Raw genomic sequence first — 21293 nt, forward strand, 5'->3', positions numbered from 1 at the left:
GCCGCATAATTGTTCAACATCTTCCCGCTTGAAGCCAAACCACCGCCAGACGATGTTTTTCTTGAGAATTAATTCTTCCTTCATTTGTTACCAGATTCGCACCTTCTCTCTCTCGTATTACCACCCGCACCGCACCGTTAGCATCACAGCTAACGTTACCATGTCGCTACTTATCTGCTCCACGGGAGCGTGTGACGTTGCACACGTGACGTATGTAAGAAGGTGCGCTTGTTTAAGTCTCTGAGAAGGAGAGACAAGAAAGAGGGCAGAGAGCATGTAGTGTAATGCCCGCAGCTAAAAGCAACTGCGTGAGAACGTATACTCGAATATCACGATATAGTCATTTTCTATATCGCACAGAGACAAACCCGCAATATATCGAGTATATCGATATATCGCCCAGCCCTAATATGATGCTACAAGCTTGGCACACCTATCAAAGTCAAAGTCAACTTCGAAATTGCGTTTCTCACTGTCCCATGCATAGACAAGACAAGACGAGACGAGACACAAATAGTACAGTGCACGAGCACAACATAATATATGTGACTACTATGGTAGCAATAAAAAAAAAGACAATAATAATAATACAAGTGCAGGTAGAAGCGGCATAGTATTTTTACAAGTATTAAAGAAAAGTTCTATATGAGTGGTCCCCAACCACCGGGCCGTGGCCCGGTACCGGTCCGTGGATCGATTGATACCGGGCCGGACAAGAAATTAAAAAAAAAAACTTTTTTTTTTTAATTAAATCAACATAAAAAACACAAAATACACTTACAATTAGTGCACCAACCCAAAAAAACTCCCTCCCCCATTCACAGTCATTCGCACAAAAGGGTTGTTTCTTTCTGTTATTAATATTTATGGTTCCTACATTATATATCAATATAGATCAATACAGTCAGCAGGGATACAGTCCGTAAGCACACATGATTGTATTTTTTTATGACAAAAATAAATAAATAAATCAAAATTTAAAAAAATACCATACCCCACCGGTCCGTGGGAAAAATGTTCAAGCGTTGACCGGTCCGCAGTTACAAAAAGGTTGGGGACCACTGGTCTATATGATATGGATGTAAACAATTGTGTTTCAGCAGTGTACTTTGAAAAAGTAGTGTACTGTGATACTTAGCCGCCTGTTTAATAAGATTGTACACATTTTTAAAATAATATTTAACAATTTGTAGCAAATATAAAAGCAATAAATATATTTAAAAAATAAGTTTGTTTTTTTAGTGCAAAAGACAGGTAATAGCAGCAGATGTGTACAATTTGCAAAGTAATTTCTGTGGGTCTTGCAGGTGAGTTCAGGTTGTCTCTTAGGAAGGGCAGATTTTTTTTTTTTTAAATCTTCCTGTCAACATCTCTGAGCAATTTCACCCAATCCTCTTTGCAGCACCTCTCAAGCTCCATCAGATTGGATGAGAAGCGTTGGTTTTCATCCAGGATGTGTCTGTACATTGCTGCATTCATCTCAGTCTAGTCAGGGAGGTGACTAAGAACCCGATGACCACTCTGTCAGAGCTACAGCAATCCTTTGTGGAGGGAGGAGAACCTTCCAGAAGGACAACCATTTCTGCAACAATTCACCAATCAGGCCTGTATGGTAGAGTGGCCAGACAGAAGCCAATTCTTCATAGAAGTTTGCAAAAATTTGCACCTGAAGTTTGTACTCACAGACCATAGAAAACAAAAATATCTGCTCTGATGAGACAAAGATTGAACCCCATGTTATAAATGCCAGGCCTTATGTTTGGAGGAAACCAGGCACCGCTAATCACAAGGCCAATACCATCCCTACAGTGAAGCATGGTGGTGGCAGCATCATGCTGTGGGGATGCTTTTAAGTGGCAGGAACTGGGATATTGGTCAGGATAGAGGGAAAGACGAATGCAGATGTGCAGACACATCCTGGATGAAAACCAAAACTTCCCATCCAACCTCATGGAGTTTGTGAGATGCTGCAAAGAGGAATGGGCAAAACTTTCCAAAGATAGGCGTGCCAAGCTTGTGACATCATATTTAAAAATACTTGAGGCTGTAAATTCGGAAAGCTATGTACATGTTATTTTTTAGTTTATTTTGAATAAATGTGTATTTAAAAAAACATTTCACATTGTCATTATAGGGTATTGTCTGTAGAATTTTGAGGACAAAATTGTATTAATTCCATTTTGAAATAAGGCTGTAACACACTGAAATGTGGAAAAAGTGAAGAGCTGTGAATACTTTCCGGATGTACTGTATATGGAAGATGTCACCGCTATTTTTTTTCCTAACATGTTGGAAATAAAAAACTTCATAAGCATATAAATTCAACGGTTAAAGCATTATATAAACCTGCACACTGTCAAAGAAGCTGCTTTTAGCAGCCTTGGTGTTAATGCATGTCGCTCCTTGGTGTTACTGAGCACGTTAGGATTAGATGAAAATAACACTTTATCCTACCTTCTCTTGAGTTTCCTCAATGTTGTGATGAGGTTGCCTTTTTCAGTGGCTAATCCAAATTTGTACTGGCCCAAATGTCGTGGAAAAATAAACACAGAAGTATTTCTTTTATAGACATAGAGACGACGAAACGACAGGGAATACTCAAAAGTTCAAGTGGTGGCAGTCTGCAGCTGTGTGGACTCAGCAGAGAAGTAGGAGGCTTTCCAACAAAATACGTTAAATAATGCCCACATAGGTACGTCCGTCAATCTGTGTGCAAGCTCACAGCCATATGTATGAACCTAGGGATGTGACGCTTTGGCATTGTTTAACACGAGTATCCAACATTGCAACATTTATAAGTCACAAAAGATGAAAATCATCATAGGTTCCATTTAAAATTGTCCACGACTCTATTACATGAGGCTTTCATGCTTGCATGATATTCATTTTTGCATTCAGATCATCAACCACACCAACACACCTCCCGTGGGTAAGCAACATTTACAGTATAATTCATCTGTATGAAGATCCAAATGGCCACACACAGGCACAGACTGTTTCACCCCCTCCCTTGTCAAAATAAGTGCCTAAATAAAAGCCTTGACTTGAGGTCTCTCCACAGCTGCAAGTGTGATTTTCTCGGCGTCACCCTGCACCACCGCCCTCCATCCTAAACACAGGAACTCACGTTTCCCCACTCAGTTTCCAGATGCAAAGAATGTGTGTGTGTGTGTGTGCGTGTGTGCCCACCTTCCTTTGGTGTGTGTTTTCTTGGTGTGCCTGTGTGTGTGAGTCCGCAGGGGGGAGGGCCACAGGGGAGGTTCTGAGGAGAAATAGTGTGCAGTGTTTCATATTACACTGCTCTGTTGGAGGAGGAAAAGTGGGAGAAGAAGAGGAAAAGAAGGCGGAGGAAACTTTAAGCCACTTTTCCTCACAACCATTGAACTTTATGGAGGCGGCAGTCGTGGAAAATGATCTCCTCTGTGGTCTTTGCTCTCCTGATTCAAGCGCTTTTTGGAGGTAGGAAAACTATGTCCTTCACTATAGTGCATGCTATCAGAAAGGATGTGACAAAGAGAATCTGTTTACAATATATAATCATATGACCTATAAGGTTAATTCTGTACTCTTGCAAGTTGCATCTGTGACAGCAAATTGTATTTTTCCTTTAGATTCTTTATGACAAAACTGGTAATGCATTTCATTTGAATGTCATGCAAAATGTCTATTATTGGGTATTCATCACAAAAAAAATGACACTTTTCAGCATGATACGGTACAGTTGTACACTATTGCAAACTACAATAATGGACTTTGTTTTTTTAATTAATACCTTCATGACAGTGTTAACCTGGTACAGTCTGGCCGGTCAAGGTAGATTTGCATCACATTGTCACATTTTTGTGGATAAATGTTCTTGGCTTGCATGAGACTCATTCTGCTTCAGTATGATGCAGACTGGCAGTGATACGCTCATACTGCTTTGCCAAGTCGACCAAATGCTCTGTCGAGTTTTTGATTATTTATTACTTTGATTTGATGAATATCATACATTTCTTCTTCTAAGCACTATCCTTCACACTCACTTTCCTCCTTCCCATGGTTGGAAAACAAAGTTATGTTGATCTATAGCTATAAGCTAATGCTAGCAAATAGAAACAGATGTTTTGGTCGGCCCTTACAGGGTTTACTGTGACATTAGTAGACTACTCCAACTGATGACGAGGATGCTTGCAACTCAAATGTTTCGCTTGCAACTAAAGCATTACAAAAAAGTTTGAGTGTTTCGCCATAAAACAAGAAGAAGAAAGAGGAGAAGATGCGCTTATCTCAAAACACTCTTAAGTTGAGGCACTCTTAAATTGAAGTACCACTGTGTATAATCAATCAATCAATGTTTATTTATATAGCCCTAAATTCATGGGTGTATGCCTTCTCCAGGAAGTCATGTTCATCTCTAGCTATAACAAGCCTGGGCAGTTATTTTGACTCAGGAGCCACTTTATTTGAGAAAAAAAAAATTGTCTGGGGGTATATATACTGTACATACATACATATATATATATATATATATATATATATATATATATATGTATATATATATATATATACACACACTGTATATATATATATACACACTGTATATATATATATATATATATATATATATATATATATATATATATATATATATATACACTGTATATATATATATATATATATATATATATATATATATATATATATATATATATATATATATATATATACATATATATATACAGTGTGTATATATATATATATATATATGTATATATATATGTATATATATATATATATATATATATATATATATATATATATATATATATATATATATATACAGTGTATATATATATATATATATATATATATATATATATATATATATATATATATATATATATATATATATATATATACAGTACAGGTCAAAAGTTTGGACACACCCTCTCATTCAATGTGTTTTCTTTATTTTCATGACTTTTGTAGATTGTCACTGGCGGCATCAAAACTATGAATGAACACATGTGGAGTTATGTACTTAACAACAAAAGGTGAAATAACTGAAAACATGTTTTATATTCTACTTTCTTCAAAATAGCCACCCTTTGCTCTGATTACTGCTCTGCACACTCCTGGCATTCTCTCGATGAGCTTCATGAGGTAGTCACCTGAAATGGTTTTCTAACAGTCTTGTGACTCAAATGTTCTCGTAGCTTAAAGCATAACAATTAGCCTGAGACACAGCTTTTATCTCAAAACACTCTTAAGTTGAGGTACAACTGTAATGTGAACTGCAAGTGACAAACGCTGCTAACTCTGTGGAAATTTGCCACTAAAATGTGATTAGCTTATATTTCTTGCTATTGTTTCCTTAGATTTGTGTTCTGCCATAAACGTCACCATCAGCCCTTCCCCCTTCATGGTGGCCCAGGAGGGCCAAAACATCACACTCAAATGCGTCGTGTCCCAACGACGCCGCAACGCCGCTTTACCCGTAGTGAAGTGGACCTTCCTGCCAGCGGGGTCAGATAGGCTGGATGATGAACTCCTCATCGCTCGCGTCAACATGAGAAAGGCCCGTTTCTATGGGAACTACACCAAGAGCTTCTCGAGGCCAAAGATGAAGCTGACGGTGGTGAAGCAGGGGAAGATCTTTGACTTGTTGATTTTAAACGTGTCGGAGGATGACCGAGGTCTCTACATATGTCGGGTTCAGGAGTTTAAAAAGCACCAGGATCGCTGGAAGGCCTCGTCCAACTGCACAGCTACAACTGAACTCAAAGGTGAGCTCTAGAATTGTTTGATTTCTGCCTTTTAGTACACTATTGAAGAGGAACAAAGGCTTTGTCATTGAGGTGGTACGTTGACAGATGCTACTTTTGTACCCTTGTAGCTTGCCCTAAAGCATACACAATATAAATGATCTAATTACAGTCACAGTGTTTAAGTACTTAAACCACAAAGAAGCCTGGGCGTTAATTGGAAGCAGGTGATCATTGTTATTTCCCAAATAGTAAAGTAATTTAGTTGCTTACAGTCAGAGGTGGGTAGAGTAGCCAGAAAATGTACTCCAGTAAAAGTACTGTTACTTTAGAGATGCATTACTCAAGTAAAAGTAAAGAGTAGTCACCCAAATATTTACTTGAGTAAAAGTAAAAAGTATGTTGTGAAAAAACTACTCAAGTACTGAGTAACTGATGAGTAACCTGTTCGTTTAATGATGACGGCAACAAATAATGCACAAAAACATAAAAATAGCAATGAGCAAATTTAGAGCCAGGAATATCTCTTAAGCAACTAAAAAAATAATATACATTAAATAATAGTACATTGAAATAAAAAAAAATCAGGCAAATTGAGCCACAATAACTTAACAGCACCATAGGCTCAGTAGGCATTCATTGATTGATTGAGTGAAACTTGTATTAGTAGATTGCACAGTACAGTACATATTCCGTATAATGGTAACACCCCAATACGTTTTTCAACATTAATCAATTACTTAATAAATGACCAAGTCGAGGTGATCTACCTCATATATACATATACATACACACACATATCATATTTATATATATATATATATATATATATATATATATATATATATATATATATATATATATATATATATATATATATATATATATATATATATATATATAAAAATATGATATGTGCCACATATGTGCCTCGGACTACGACTCAATCACAGGCAACGAAAGAAACATCATCATCCATGCAAAGAACTCCATACTCTTCTGCAACGGTACACCATGGCAAAAAAAGAACAATTCAACATTCGACGTCACTATGGGGAGTTTTGACGGAGCAGAAACGTGCGAACTTGTTGGGAGTTTCTTCCTCTCCCAGCTCGCTAGCCTCAACCTGAACCTTGGTATTTACCGTGATGACGGACTGGCAGTGTGTCGCGCCTCGCCAAGGAGCAGCGAGAATACCAAGAAGCGTATATGCCAAATCTTCAAAGAGAACGGCCTACGGATCACGATTGAAGCCAACAAGCAAACCGTCAACTTCCTCGACGTCACTTTCAACCTGAGGAATAACAGCTACCAACCATTCACGAAACCCAACACAATACTCCAATACGTGCACAATGACAGCAACCACCCACCCACCACCACGAAAAGAATACCTACCGGTATTAATAAAAGACTATCTAGCAAAGCTGAATTCGACAAAGCAACCCCCCCGTACCAAAAAGCACTTGATGAAAGCGGATACAACTTCACCCTCACCTACGAACCCACGCCAGGAAACCAACCAAAAAGGAGCAGAAAACGAAACAACATTATCTGGTACAACCCCCCATACAGCAAAAACGTCTCAACTAATATTGGCCACAAATTCCTCACCCTGATCGACAAACACTTCCCCAAAGGCAACACCCTAAGAAAAGTATTCAACAAGAACAACATTAAATTGAGCTACAGCTGCATGAACAACATACGACAAATCATTTCAAACCACAATAAAGCAATTGAAAAGGAGCCGTCCACCACCAGGCAGAACGACTCCAAAACCGACAAAGGCTGTAACTGCCGCAAGAAACCTGATTGCCCTCTCAACGGGGGGTGCTTACAACCATCAGTCGTTTACCAAGCAAAGGTGACACGCAAGGACATTAACACATCCGACACATATGTAGGATTAACTGAGGGAGTATTCAAAACCAGATGGAACAATCACAAAGCCTCGTTCAGAAGCAAAAGCTTGCGGAACACTACAGAACTCAGTAAACACATTTGGAATCTCAAAGACAATAATGTTGAATATTCGATAACATGGCAAATTCTTGCATCCAGCACACCTTACAACAGTGGTAATAAAAGATGCAACCTATGCTTAAAAGAGAAACTGTTCATTATATACAGTCCAGACTTGTCATCCCTCAACAAGCGCAGCGAAATTGTATCAGCATGCCGTCACAGAAGGAAACACCTCCTAGGTAACACATGAGCCAATCACCACGCCCCTACGCCTGCCTGTACCCACCCGCTCTGTGCCCTATATAAACCATGGTATGTGAATGCTTCCATTAAAATCTCCTGATGATTGAGGAAACCCTCATGAAACAGGCCTGTAGAGATGAAATAGTCTTGTGATTTTTTCCCACACATACATATATATATATATATATATATATATATATATATATATATATATATATATATATATATATATATATATATATATATATATATATATATATATATATATATATATATATATATATATTTATTATATACAGTATATAATTTATATTTATTTATTTAGCCGTTTTTGTTCACATGTTAAAGGTGTTTTAATGAATATACATGCATGTTTAACATATAGATTCCTTTCTTTCATGAAGACAAGAATATAAGTTGGTGTATTACCTGATTCTGATGACTTGCATTGATTGGAATCAGACAGTAGTGCTGATAACGTCCACGTTTTCAAATGGAGGAGAAAAAAAGTTCCTCCTTTCTGTCTAATACTCCATGAAAGTGTTTGGTTTTTGGCATCTTATTTGTCCAGCTTCCATATTCGTTTTTATACACTTTACAAGAAATACATTGGCGGCAAACTCCGTAGCTTGCTAGCTTCTTTGCGCTGGCTTTCGGAGACTCTTATTTTGTTAGCGCAGGCGCGATGGAGCGGCACTTTTATTGTGAAGACAGGAACTGTGCGGTCAGTCTTTAGGCTTTTGAGAGAGGTACGATTGAAATAAAAAAGTGTCTTTTTTCCTTCACACTTTTGATTGATTGATTGAAACTTTTATTAGTAGATTGCACAGTACAGTACATATTCCTTATAGTGCGGTGGGTTAGCGCACATTTTTAGGCGTACCGTTACGGAGCGGATAAAAGCGCCAATTTTTTTACAGGCCTTCTTTATGACCTACTGAAGGATTTTAGAAGGGTACTCAAACTTAAATATTGAAAATACCCATATAGTGCACAAAATTGTTTAAAAAATGTTATTCCGGAGTCATAAAAGGTATATTGCTGATAAATTGTTGTTTTTTTCCACTTAGGAAGGTAAATTTGCTTTTAATTGGGTCCAGTGATGGATAAACATTCAAAATGATGTCTAAAATGCATTACCAAGGCACCTGGTACAGGTACATCCTCCATAAAGTCCTGTACAGTATAGGCGGAATTAAGAAAAAAGCTGAAAAAATGTCATGTTCTGCATGTAGTGTGGGTAAAGACATTCTCTATTCATTTTGTAATTAGAATTAATCATGAAGTTGTTCATAATCGCAACTACTGTTTCAATATACATTCACAACACCAGTCGCAAATACCATGCTCATCCTGGAGGACACAGGGAAGAGACAATATCAGGAGTTTGTCAAGAAGGTGCTTGATGAACGCACACAATCTATCCATGATCCGATTAAAAGGAATTCCTTGGCAGTCTTCAGGCAACCTAGACGCAAGACAATGTCTAAAGATGGGAAAAAGATTAAAGTGCTTCAGAACAACGTGGCACTCTTTGGCCAGCTATATGTAGCTATGCAGAGCCGTGAGAGTAATTTGGATGAATTCTTTACACATGAGGTGCAGTCCTTCCCTCCATCTCTCTCAGACTTTGGAAAACTTCATCTGACAGGCACCAAATCAGACCTGCTACAATGTCTTGAGCAGCCAGCACAATCAGAGCCACCCTCAACCTATGACTTCAAAGTCCTAGATGGGGCAGTAATTGTCCACTGCCTGCCCACTATTAGAGTGAGCACGTTTGATGCTTATGCAAATGAGGTTTTCATCCCCTACCTGCAGAAGCAGCTGCAGGATGCAAAACGATTGGATGTTGTATGGGACACGTACATCCCTGACAGCTTGAAGGAGTCCACCCGAGAAAAAAGAGGACGTGGTGTTCGCAGGAAAGTGTCAGGCCCGACAAAGTTGCCAGGCAACTGGATGGACTTTCTTCGCGACCCAATCAACAAGAAGGAGTTGTTTGATTTCTTGACATCCAAGATCCAAGAGTTCAGCTGGCCACCAACCAAAGCTGTGTATGTCACATCGGGGCAAGCGGTGTCAGGACAAGCTTTTGGTTCCACTAGCATGATGGACTGTTGCAACCATGAGGAGGCAGACACAAGGATAGTGGTCCATCTACAATGCGCATTGAAGGAGGGAGCAAAGACAGTTCTTGTGCGAACTGTGGACACTGATGTCATTGTGATCCTTGCTGGTTTATTTTATGATTTGGTGGTGCTTCAACCATTGACTGACATCTGGGTGGCTTTTGGCATGGGAAAAAGGTTCAGATATTACCACATAAACCACATCTGCAAAAGCCTGGGGGAACCCAAATCACAAGGTCTGCTTATGTTCCACGCATATTCAGGTTGTGACACAACATCTGCATTTAACGGAAAAGGCAAGAAGTCAGCTTGGAGGGCCTGGCAAGCCTATGATGCTGCTACAGAAACATTTATGTATCTGGCAAAGCATCCATTCCAGGAACTAAAAGTTGACTCTGAGCATTTCCAGACACTTGAGAGGCTGACTGTGATCCTGTACAACAGATCCAGTCCTTTGAACTCCATCAGTCAAACAAGGAAGGAACTCTTCTGTCAAGACAGTCGGCCGATGGAGAGATTACCTCCCACGCAGGATGCCCTACTCCAGCATGTAAAACGGGCTGTGTTTCAGGCAGGAATCTGGGCAACCAGCACAGACACACAGCAAGTGATTCCTTCTCCAAAGGACTTTGGATGGACCAAGGACGAAACAGGGTCATGGGTTCCAGTTTGGATAACCATTCCCGAGGTCTCCATTGCCTGCAGAGAGCTGATAAAATGCTCATGTAAAGGTGACTGTTCCAGCTGTAAATGCAGCAATGCTAATATTGACTGTTCTCCACTTTGCAAATGCAACTGCTGCAAATAGACACCAGGTACAGTTATGCACACCAATACACCAAGTTTCCACATTATGATGCATGTCAATTTGTTTAAATTGTGACAACAATTGTTTTCTTGCCTGTTTCACGTGCAGATTACTTCATAGTGTAGTAAGAAGAGTCATCCAGGCCATTGGTCCTCAGCCCCCATGCTGATCATGTGCACCAGCTGACTTGCCCCTTTAATTTATTTTTGGCCTCAATCAGAGTTCTAACATTATAATTGCATTAAAGGTTTTATGGATAATACTTCATGTGCTGGGTCTTGAATCATCATCTGAAAATGATACTTTTTGCTATTTCCGTCCATAATGAGGCCTTATTTGAAAGCCAAATGGTTCATAATGGAATCAAATATTGGCATTCTGGCTGTTCTGGGATGTGAAGACACTACCTGTAGACACCCTGTGCAAGTATGATGTAAAAACTAGCAGCAGGAGGACACATGACAAGAATTAGTCCTTTTTTAGTATAGGCGTTTTTTGCAGTTATTGATCAAAATAACTTATGTGCACTATAAAGGTATTTTCAATATTTAAGTTTGAGTACCCTTCTAAAATCCTTCAGTAGGTCATAAAGAAGGCCCATAAAAAATTTGGCGCTTTTATCCGCTCCGTAACGGTAATGTCACTAAGCCACCAGACTATTACAATTGACCACTAAATGGTAACACCCGAATAAGTTTTTCAACTTGTTTAAGTCGGGGTCCACGTGTGACAGTCATGCGACCGCCTTGCTCTGTTTGATTGGTCCAACGTCACCAGTGACTGCATCTGATTGGTGAAACGCAGGCATGCATAGATCCTACTTTGAAGGTCTTTCAGACAAACCAAAACAAACAAAGCGTGCATTAACAGATCGATAAAAATCAGTAGCGAGTAGCGAGCTGAATGTAGATAAATGGAGCGGAGTAAAAGTAGCGTTTCTTCTCTATAAATATACTCAAGTAAAAGTAAAAGTATGTTGCATTAAAACTACTCTTAGAAGTACAATGTATCCCAAAAGTTACTCAAGTAGATGTAACAGAGTAAATGTAGCGCGTTACTACCCACCTCTGCTTACAGTGAACAGACCCTTACTTTAATAATAGTCCAGAGTGCATGCAAAAGTGGGACGAATACATAGGGGACCCATAGCGTTCAAATTTCACCAACAAGTTGTTTTTCTGTATTTTTTCTCCTGAAAATGAATTTGACAGTCTTTTCCCATAATATCAATTAGTTTTTAGGTAATGGGTAGATAACTAACTGTACTTGGGAGACCCCATTTCCATCGCCAGACTTGATATGCAGCCCCCTCTTGGCGTGAAGTCATCTACAGAATTGGAGTCCTTTTATTTATTTTTTTAACCTTTATTTAACCAAGAAAGTGCCTTTGAAAATAATAATCTCTTTTTTAATGGAGTCCTGCACATTCATACACCAGTGTAGGTGCCACTGGGACCAAGGTGGGCAAAGTGTCTTGCCCAAGACACAACGGCCGTGATTAGGATCGAAACTTAACTATAATAGGACTTTTGTCAAAGCTGGAACCCATTATCAATTCCCAGGTTGTGGGAGCCGGTACCGTATTGATTCAAATGTGAAAGGTATACATCCCTAATTGTGACTATCTAACAAGAATGTACAAGAACAGAATTGCTCGATTTCCTGCTTCTGGTTACAATGCCTTGCCGCCTGTTCCTAGGTAGGATTTGCAGAGCACAAGTACCATAGTTATGTCTAAAACTAAAAATTGTAGTGACTGATGAAGTTCAGTCATACACATTTATTTCACATTTAGTCACTGCTCTGTATTAGATATGAACTATGTACTGAATGATGTAAATTGCACTGGATGAAATTGATTATTTGAGTTTATTCAAATCTTTATTTTAGTATTTTTCATTCAAATGGCGGGTGATGGCCCTACTACCATTCGTTCTTTCAAACCAGTAGCCGTGGTAGTCTCTTACAGGATGACCTCACTGCGTTAATTTTGCGGGGCGGAGACTTGACAGCTATTTCTGTTACCACAACAGAAGCACTGTCAAATCTTGTTTTGATAAAAGTGAAACCACATTTTTACACAGGCTGGTCTACAGAGATGTTATACGGCGCTGCAGATGATAGATTTTAAACAGCTCCCATATGTGATCAAGCTGTTTGAGGTTAAGACTGAACATTTCTGCGCAGCATTAAATTTGCCCCGTCAGCAAAGAGCCATAAATATGACCGTGTGCCATTTTTATAACCATTTCTGTAAAATAACTCTACATCATGCCGACAGATGTAGGTAACAGAGCTCAAGTTGCATGAAAAAAAAATGCAGACGTTCTACTGTGCTGTCTCTTGCAGGCTTAATGCATTTTCCTGCTTTTGATTTGGAGGGAGAAATTACATTGGTGGTGATCCAGCCTGGATATAAAAGCATCATCCGTGGCAATAAATTACGGCTTTGACAGAGTAAATGAATTTGGTGTATGAGCAGAGGCAGTGTGGGGTTGTAGTGCTGCTTCTACTGACTCACTGTGTGGAATAGATGACACATGTGGTACACAAATCTCTTTACTTAAAAACAAAGTATGTGGCAAACTTTGTTTTTTTGTTTAAAATTTACATTTTGTATCCACAGGGCAGCCCCACCCTATACACATCACAGGCTGTGAGCAGTGCCTCGTAATCCGTGGTGGGCCCCGTTTTGTGTAATTAAGTGCATGTAAAATGTCAATTAATAAATGACAGGGCAATTCATATTACATTTTACCGCAACCCTATTCTTAGCCCTTTCCTGCTCTGTCACTGAAAATAGTCTAATGACATCTTTCCCCTACAATTTTCACTTTATCGAGTGAGTGCTGGTCTTGTAAGGCATTTATACCAGGTTTTTTTTTTTACTTAAAAGTTATTGAACACTTTATATTTCATGAATTGGTTTTAGCACAACACATGCATCCAAAAATTCAAGTTTGATTTAAAAAAGTATAACAATTTCTTATAAATAAAGTGTGGACATTTTTTGTAATGGGTTAAGGGGCCACCAAAGAAAATTCTGTTTAGGGCTCCAATTTAGCCAGGAGTGTATATACAACTCTTAAATACGAGATAAGCCGTAAGACAACATTAGCATCATAACTCACAGTCTGCTATTTGCCTTTTGAGGGGATGTCATTTGGCCCAACAAATAAGGCTGTAGACCCCAAATTAAAAAAATTTAAAAAATTCTGGACAAAAACTATCTTCTAAGTGTGTATTTTAGTCAATACAGTGATTGACTGTTGACTGTGTAGTTTAACTTTCACACAACGTCAACTGAGATCAATGATCTTATCAACGTCAATGCAGGACAACAGGATAAATACAATAATTAACTCCAGGTAAGTGATTTATTGTATGTAACAGCACAATTTAACAACTTTAAGATAATACATATTTTACAAAACAATACAGTAGAATGTACTACAAACATCTACAGTAATGTAATAATAAGGTACAGCATTAGCATTAGCATTGGAGATTCGACTTCTACGGTATCTCCTTGCAGCTGCTTTTCCATCAAACACACCATCAGCAGCTTCTCCATATTTTCATGGCTAAATATCCACAATTTAGATAAGATTTTAACATTGTTGACTTCCGTTAGACTCATTCTGCATTAGTGTGGTGCAGTCTAGTAGTGATACACTGGAATTGTTTCCCCAAGATGGCGATGCAATCGATCATGTTTTTGATTATGTCTTTCTTTAATTCAATGGATATCATCCACTTCTTCTCAGTGCTGTCCTTCACACTCACTTTCTTCCTTCCCATGGTTGAAAAACAAAGATATGTCCATCTCTATCTATAAGCTAATGCTCGTGAATAAGACCGGATGTTCACTGTGGCATGAGTTGACTATGCAAATGACGACAAAGATGCTTTTAACTCAAATGTGTTTCTGCAACCAAAGCATAACAATTAGCTGAGAGACAGCTTTTATCTCAAAACACTCTCAAGTTGGGGCACTCTTGAGTTGAGGTACCACTGTGTTTTGGAAAGGAATGCATGGGTGTATGCCTTCTCCAGGAAGCAGCTGTTCCATTTTTTGTAAACTTCCTAATTTTCCTTTAGTTTTAAAAGTGTCAGTCGCTTTGTGAGTTTTGCACTTCCTGTCGCTGCACTTCATTGTAGAAAGATGGCAGCGACAAGCACCTACCAGCTCATCGAGGCCCCCTCACCTCTCTGTATGATTTATCTGTATTTTATTGTGCAATTAGCAATAATATGATGTCACACTTACACAGGGGCTATAAAAAAAAAAGCCATGGTGTAAATGTTTCTGCAAACTAAACATTACAGTGCATTTGGAAAGTATTCACAGCGCTTCACTTTTTCCACATTTTGTTATGTTACAGCCTCCAAAATGGCATACATTCATTTTTATCCTAAAAATTCTACAGACAATTCAAGATAATTTCAATGTGAAACGTTTTTGCAAATGTATTTAAAAAAACAACAACATATTGACAGCCCTTGCCATGAAGCTCAAAAGTGAGCTCAGGTATATCCTGTTTCAACTAATCATCCCTGATATATTCCTACAGCCTAATTGGAGTCCACCTGTGGTAAATTCAGTTGTTTGGACATGATTTGGAAAGGCACACAACTGTCTATAAATAAAAGGTCCCACACTTGACCGTGCATAGAAGAACACAAACCGAGAATGAAGCCAAAAAATTGTCAATAGAACTCTGAGACAAGATAGTCTCGAGGCACAAAACTGGGGAAGTGTACATAACAAACATTTGCTTCCTAAGGTCCCAATGAGCACAGTGGCCTCCATCGTTGGTAAATGGAAGAAGTTTGTAACCACTAAGACTTTTCCAAATGCTGGCCGGCTGTCTAAGCTGAGTGATCTTGGGAGAAGGGCCTGAGTCAGGGAGGTGACCAAGAACCCGATGGTCACTCTGTCAGAGCTACAGTATTCCTCTGTGGAGAGAGGAGAACCTGACAGAAGGACAACCATCTCTGCTGCCATTCCTTTGTAAAGGTTTTCCAAAATGTATGTGAAAGACCCCCAGACCATTAGAAACTAAATTATCCGGTCTGATGAGACAAAGATTACATTATTCAGCATGAATGCCTGGCATCATGTTTGGAGCACGTCTTCACCAGGCCAAGACCATCCCTACAGTGAAGCATGGTGGTGGCAGCATCGTGCTGTGTAAATGTTTTTCAGTGACAGGAACTGGGAGACCAGTCTCGATAGAAGGAAAGATGAATGCAGCAATGTACAGAGACAACTTGGATGAAAACTTGCTCCGGAGCGCCTCTTGAACTCAGACTCAGTTCATCTTTCAGCAGGACGACTCTAAACACACAGCCAAGATATCAAAGGAATGGCTTCAAGACAACTCTGTAAATGTCCTTAAGTGGCCCAGACAGAGTCCAGACTTGAATCCCATTGAACATCTCTGGATCTGGAGAGATCTGAAAATGGCTGCGCACCGACTCTTCCCATCCAACCTGAGAGGTGCTGCAGAGAGGAAGGGGCCAAGCTTGTGGCATCGTATTCAAAAAGACTGTGAAATGGCTGTAATTGTTCAACAAATTATTGAGCAAAGGCTGTGAATACCTATGTACGTGTGATTTTATTTATTTATTTATTTTTTTTAAATTAAATTGGCAAAAAAAAATAAAAATAAAAATTTAAAATTCACATTGTCATTATCGGGACAAAAATGAATGTATTCTATTTTGGAGTAAGGCTCTAAGACAAAAAAATTTGGGAAAAGTGCTGTGAATACTATTCGGATGCACTGTACAGTATATTGAAGATGTCATGCGAATAAAGACGGCCATCACATTGGTTTCTGCCCTGTATTCGGCCAAGTGCCCTCATTGCTGAGCGCAGTGCGCTAAGAAGGAACGGAACGCTTGCTGGTACACTTAGTAGAGAGGAAAGACTTGCATCAGCCTCATTTCATGTTTTTGCCCTATATTTGATCAGTAAATATGCAAATTCATCTTTTTACTGGGGGTGACAGGGTTTGTCCTTGATGACAAATGACACGTCATCTAGCCATAAAAGTAAATGCACGTCTTCCCCGTACCTTTCATTAACAGAGCAGGCAAAACCTTCTCTTCCCTTCCACACTTCCTGCCTATAATAACACTAAATATTACTCAGTCACCACAATTTTCCGTGGGCTTGATCCTCTTTGGCTAAGGCTTTGTCGGGTGACTTTGTGAGACAGGCCAATTCTGGGTCAGGCCGACATGCAGACCTGAACACGAGTTGTTGACGCTGGCCAGGCCAAAGAGTTTCCTCCCGATGTAGAATTCAGAGACTCAGCAGAAATGAAACAAATGGGTATTGTATTAAAAGGTGAGGACACTTTAAATTTGGTGAAGGCGGCAGAGTTCCGCATGACCAATAATTCCAAATTTTTACTTTTGCATTGAGTAAATTTGTCTAAATGAATGTTCAAACGTTTTAGTAATAGTAATTGTCAATAATGGATGGAAACTTTCGGCTCAGTGTCAATACCAGCAGTTAACTATACTTATACACAACTTAATAGGGTCCACACCTCAAAGTTTGATGAATGAGGCTGTATACATTTATGTGTGGGACTCAGAAGTAATGGAATCCTTGACATCAGGTGACCAGTGACCTTACGTATTAAGAGTCGCATGGATTTTCTACTAAAAATAGGTGTACGTTCAAATGCAGAAAACAGTGTACGCAAGAAAACATTCAGATATATTAAACGCACTATTCCAAGCCCATTTCGTTGTTACATTCCAATCAACCTGGAATTGATCGCAGTTGTCTGTGTGCCTGAGCATGCCCAGGCCACGCTCCCTTATACATTCGAGCAAACGAAAGAGGGAGATTGTCAGCGTGTGCTCCTAGAGCCGCACACAGGCTGCAATAAGAAAGGAATGGTCGGGTCAGGAAGGTGAAGAAGATGGATGTGTCATGATCCGTTACCCGGGTCATGGCATGATTTATGTTTGGTAGTTTTTCTGTTTTAGTCTGTTTCGTGGGTGCACCCTTTTTCCCTGTTTTCTGTTGGTTTCCATGGGCACTGATTCTCACCTGTCTTAGTTTTGCAATTAGTGTTCCCACCAGGTGTTTTGGTTAATCACTCCTTTATAGTTTCCTGTCACCCAGCAGTAGTTGCTAGGTCAATGTTTGCTATAGGCAACATTTACGTTCTCCGGGTTTTTCTCCTCGCTCTAGTGATTTTTGTACTCTAGCATTCCTCGTTTTTCACCCTTGGTGACATTTTGGGTTTTTTAGCTCCACGCTTGCCAGCATCCTCAGTTTTGTATTTTTGTCCTGCGTTTAATTTATTAAAAACCTTAATCATACCTGCACGCTACTCCTGCTTGTCTTCTGCCTTGGAAGGAACGCTACCAATGCATCTATTCACCCCCGAAGACGTAACAGGATGTGCAAGACCAAAACAGACAAGGGGACTGGAGATAAAGTAGTGCTGCTCCTTGTTTGATAAGATAATCGCTCCAATGATGCGTAAAACTTTAGAAGAGGTAAGTTATCCCTAATAAAGATATGTGTAATTTACAATAAAATGCATTCATACTGTAGCCTGTTCACAGCCAGATTAGAGTTGTATGTGTGAATGATGTAAAAGTATGTTTGAAATCTTTTACGTTAAAAATGCCAGCATATCATAATGGATACAAAAGACTTTTAGACTCTTGTTTGATTACTCAATGTATTATTACAATGCAGTAGCAGCCATATGTGACACAAAGTTGGGCCATTACTGCATGGTCTTAGCTGCCATAATGTGCCACACTCACCGGCAGCTGCTGTCTGCCCGACTGGCAAAACTGGTGGTGGATTCACAGGAAGACATTTTGAAAGCAATAGGTGGCAAAAGATTACCTATATAAATTAGATTAGTCAGAAGTCTGAGACTAAATCCGATCAATCTATGTCTATGAGCATGAACTGATGAGGCCTACATGGATGAGAGGTGAAACATATTCTAAGACAAACCCAACAATCCAGTTGCGAACCATTGAATGCCCCAAGAATACAATGAACAGGATGAATGAGTACATCAATTCACATGCTCACAAATATTGATATGAATATGTTGCATTAAATGCATTGGCAAAAAAGTTAATTGTGTATCTTTGCCTCAAACTTTTTTACATTGTTGAAATCAAATGTTGGCAAATGACCACCTCAGTGTCGCCAAAGTATTCATAGCCTGTAAAAATGTGCTTACGTGAAGCATGAAGTTGGCGTGAGGCACCGCACATTTCCACATTAAGTTCACTCTTGATACATCTCATCCTTGCCGTGAAAATGGGCGATCCTTGCCAAGACATTTTACCTTTGCTAGCAAACATAGAACACTGGGATCCAATCATGTGGTTTACATCACTGAGGTGCCCCTTAAGGCATCCTATTAAGTCATCTCCTTTACTAAAGGAGAGTAAAGTTGTTGCTGTCGCTCGTTTACTTCAGATGCAGTCACTCGTCATTTTGTTATACTAGGGGTGTTCCTCAAGGTTCCATTTTAGGTTCTCTTTTTTTTCATAATGTGGGCTATTCAACTAGTGGCCCACGAGTTCAGTTCAAAACACTTGTGAAAGAATGTCATTTTTGCAACAGATTATTGAAAAACACTACAGTGCTTTCTGGAAATGTGGTCCGTGAAACAAATTTTGGTTGAATATCCCTGAGGTACAATAATATTTATGGGAAACTGCAACTTAGCACAGGCGTGTTCTGGAATGCTTTGGGTAGTCTGTTGTCAGTCCAGTAAACATCTGCTGCTGGAGAATAAAACCAAAAAAAGAGGAATGTGCATATTGCAGAAGTGGCATAAAGAGGAACACAAAATATGTACAATTGCAAGTTTGTGTTGCTGAAAACAAATAGAGGAAACAACAGGAAGCTGTAGGTTGCATGATTGAGAGCTTTGTTATCACACACTAAAGTCATTTGGATGGCAACAAAACACTGACGGCCTCAGTAGATGATGAATACACAGAATCCCTATTCACTCCATCCCACATTAGCATACAGATGCTACCAGTGTTGGATTGGACTGTCATAAACGCTCTGCTTTGACTAACTGTGTTAAAAGCTGCTGTGAATGAAGGCCATGTTACAGATGAGCATAGCAGCAGTTGTATTGCAGCTTCATCCCATTATTTAATTGCTTCAGCATGTGCAGCCTCACGCTGAAAATAAATCCTACAGTAATTATAGAGATTTTGGTCTGTAGATTCACACGAAAATCTCACAAAGAAAACCAAGATGGCATTAGTAGAGTTGTAGCTAAAGACTACCACAAGGACTTTACATAGTGTAGGCCACATTAAGTGGTACCTCAACCAAACTGATTGATTAAAGCCATTCTTGGCAGTCATCATATTTCATGTAAAAAAATTCTACAGAAATGTCTTTATTACTACTACAACTTTTTCCGCCTCTAATATGATATTGCAGCCATGATTATTGGCCGATGCCGATATCAATCCGATATGATATCAGCACAAATCAAGACTTTATAAGACCACAATGAATACAATTTAAAGGCCTACTGAAATGATTTTTTTTTTATTTAAACGGGAATAGCAGATCCATTCTATGTGTCATACTTGATCATTTCGCGATATTGCCATATTTTTGCTGAAAGGATTTAGTAGAGAAAATCGACGATAAAGTTTGCAACTTTTGCTCGCTGATAAAAAAAAAGCCTTGCCTGTACCGGAAGTAGCGTGACGTCACAGGAGCTAGTATTCCTCACAATTCCCCATTGTTTACAATGGAGCGAGAGAGATTCGGACCGAGAAAGTGATGATTACCCCATTAATTTGAGCGAGGATGAAAGATTCGTAGATGAGGAACGTTACAGTGAAGGACTTGAGAGGCAGTGATGGACGTATCTTTTTTCGCTCTGACCGTAACTTAGGTACAAGCTGGCTCATTGGATTCCACTCTCCTTTTTCTATTTTGGATCACGGATTTGTATTTTAAACAACCTCGGATACTATATCCTCTTGAAAATGAGAGTCGAGAACGCGAAATGGACATTCAGTGCCTTTTATCTCCACGACAATACATCGGCGAAATGCTTTAGCTACGAGCTAACGTGATAGCATCGTGCTTTAACTGCATATAGAAACAAAAAAAATAAACCCCTGACTGGAAGGATAGATAGAAAATCAACAATACTATTAAACCGTGGACATGTAAATACACGGTTAATGCTTTCCAGGCTGGCGAAGGTTAACAATGCTGTGCTAACAACGCCATTGAAGCTAACTTAGCAACCGGACCGCACAGAGCTATGCTAAAAACATTTGCTCTCCACCTACGCCAGCCAGCCCTCATTTGCTCATCAACACCCGTGCTCACTTGCGTTCCAG

The 21293-nt window shown here is 39.2% G+C and overlaps 1 protein-coding gene across 1 annotated transcript in view; it reads left to right on the forward strand.

Moving 5' to 3' along the window:
* The first annotated feature begins 3321 nt into the window (after positions 1 to 3321).
* The window catches only part of LOC133655716 (V-set and transmembrane domain-containing protein 4-like), a 38197-nt gene continuing 20225 nt past the window's right edge, over positions 3322 to 21293 (forward strand). Inside the window, exons 1-2 of the mRNA XM_062056123.1 lie at positions 3322 to 3459; positions 5361 to 5768. Of these exons, the coding sequence (XP_061912107.1) occupies positions 3411 to 3459; positions 5361 to 5768 (457 nt within the window). The 5' untranslated portion in view covers positions 3322 to 3410. The remainder of the gene's footprint in view (positions 3460 to 5360; positions 5769 to 21293) is intronic.

The sequence above is a fragment of the Entelurus aequoreus genome, linkage group LG08 (genome assembly GCF_033978785.1).
Source record: "Entelurus aequoreus isolate RoL-2023_Sb linkage group LG08, RoL_Eaeq_v1.1, whole genome shotgun sequence".
Lineage (NCBI taxonomy): Eukaryota > Metazoa > Chordata > Actinopteri > Syngnathiformes > Syngnathidae > Entelurus > Entelurus aequoreus.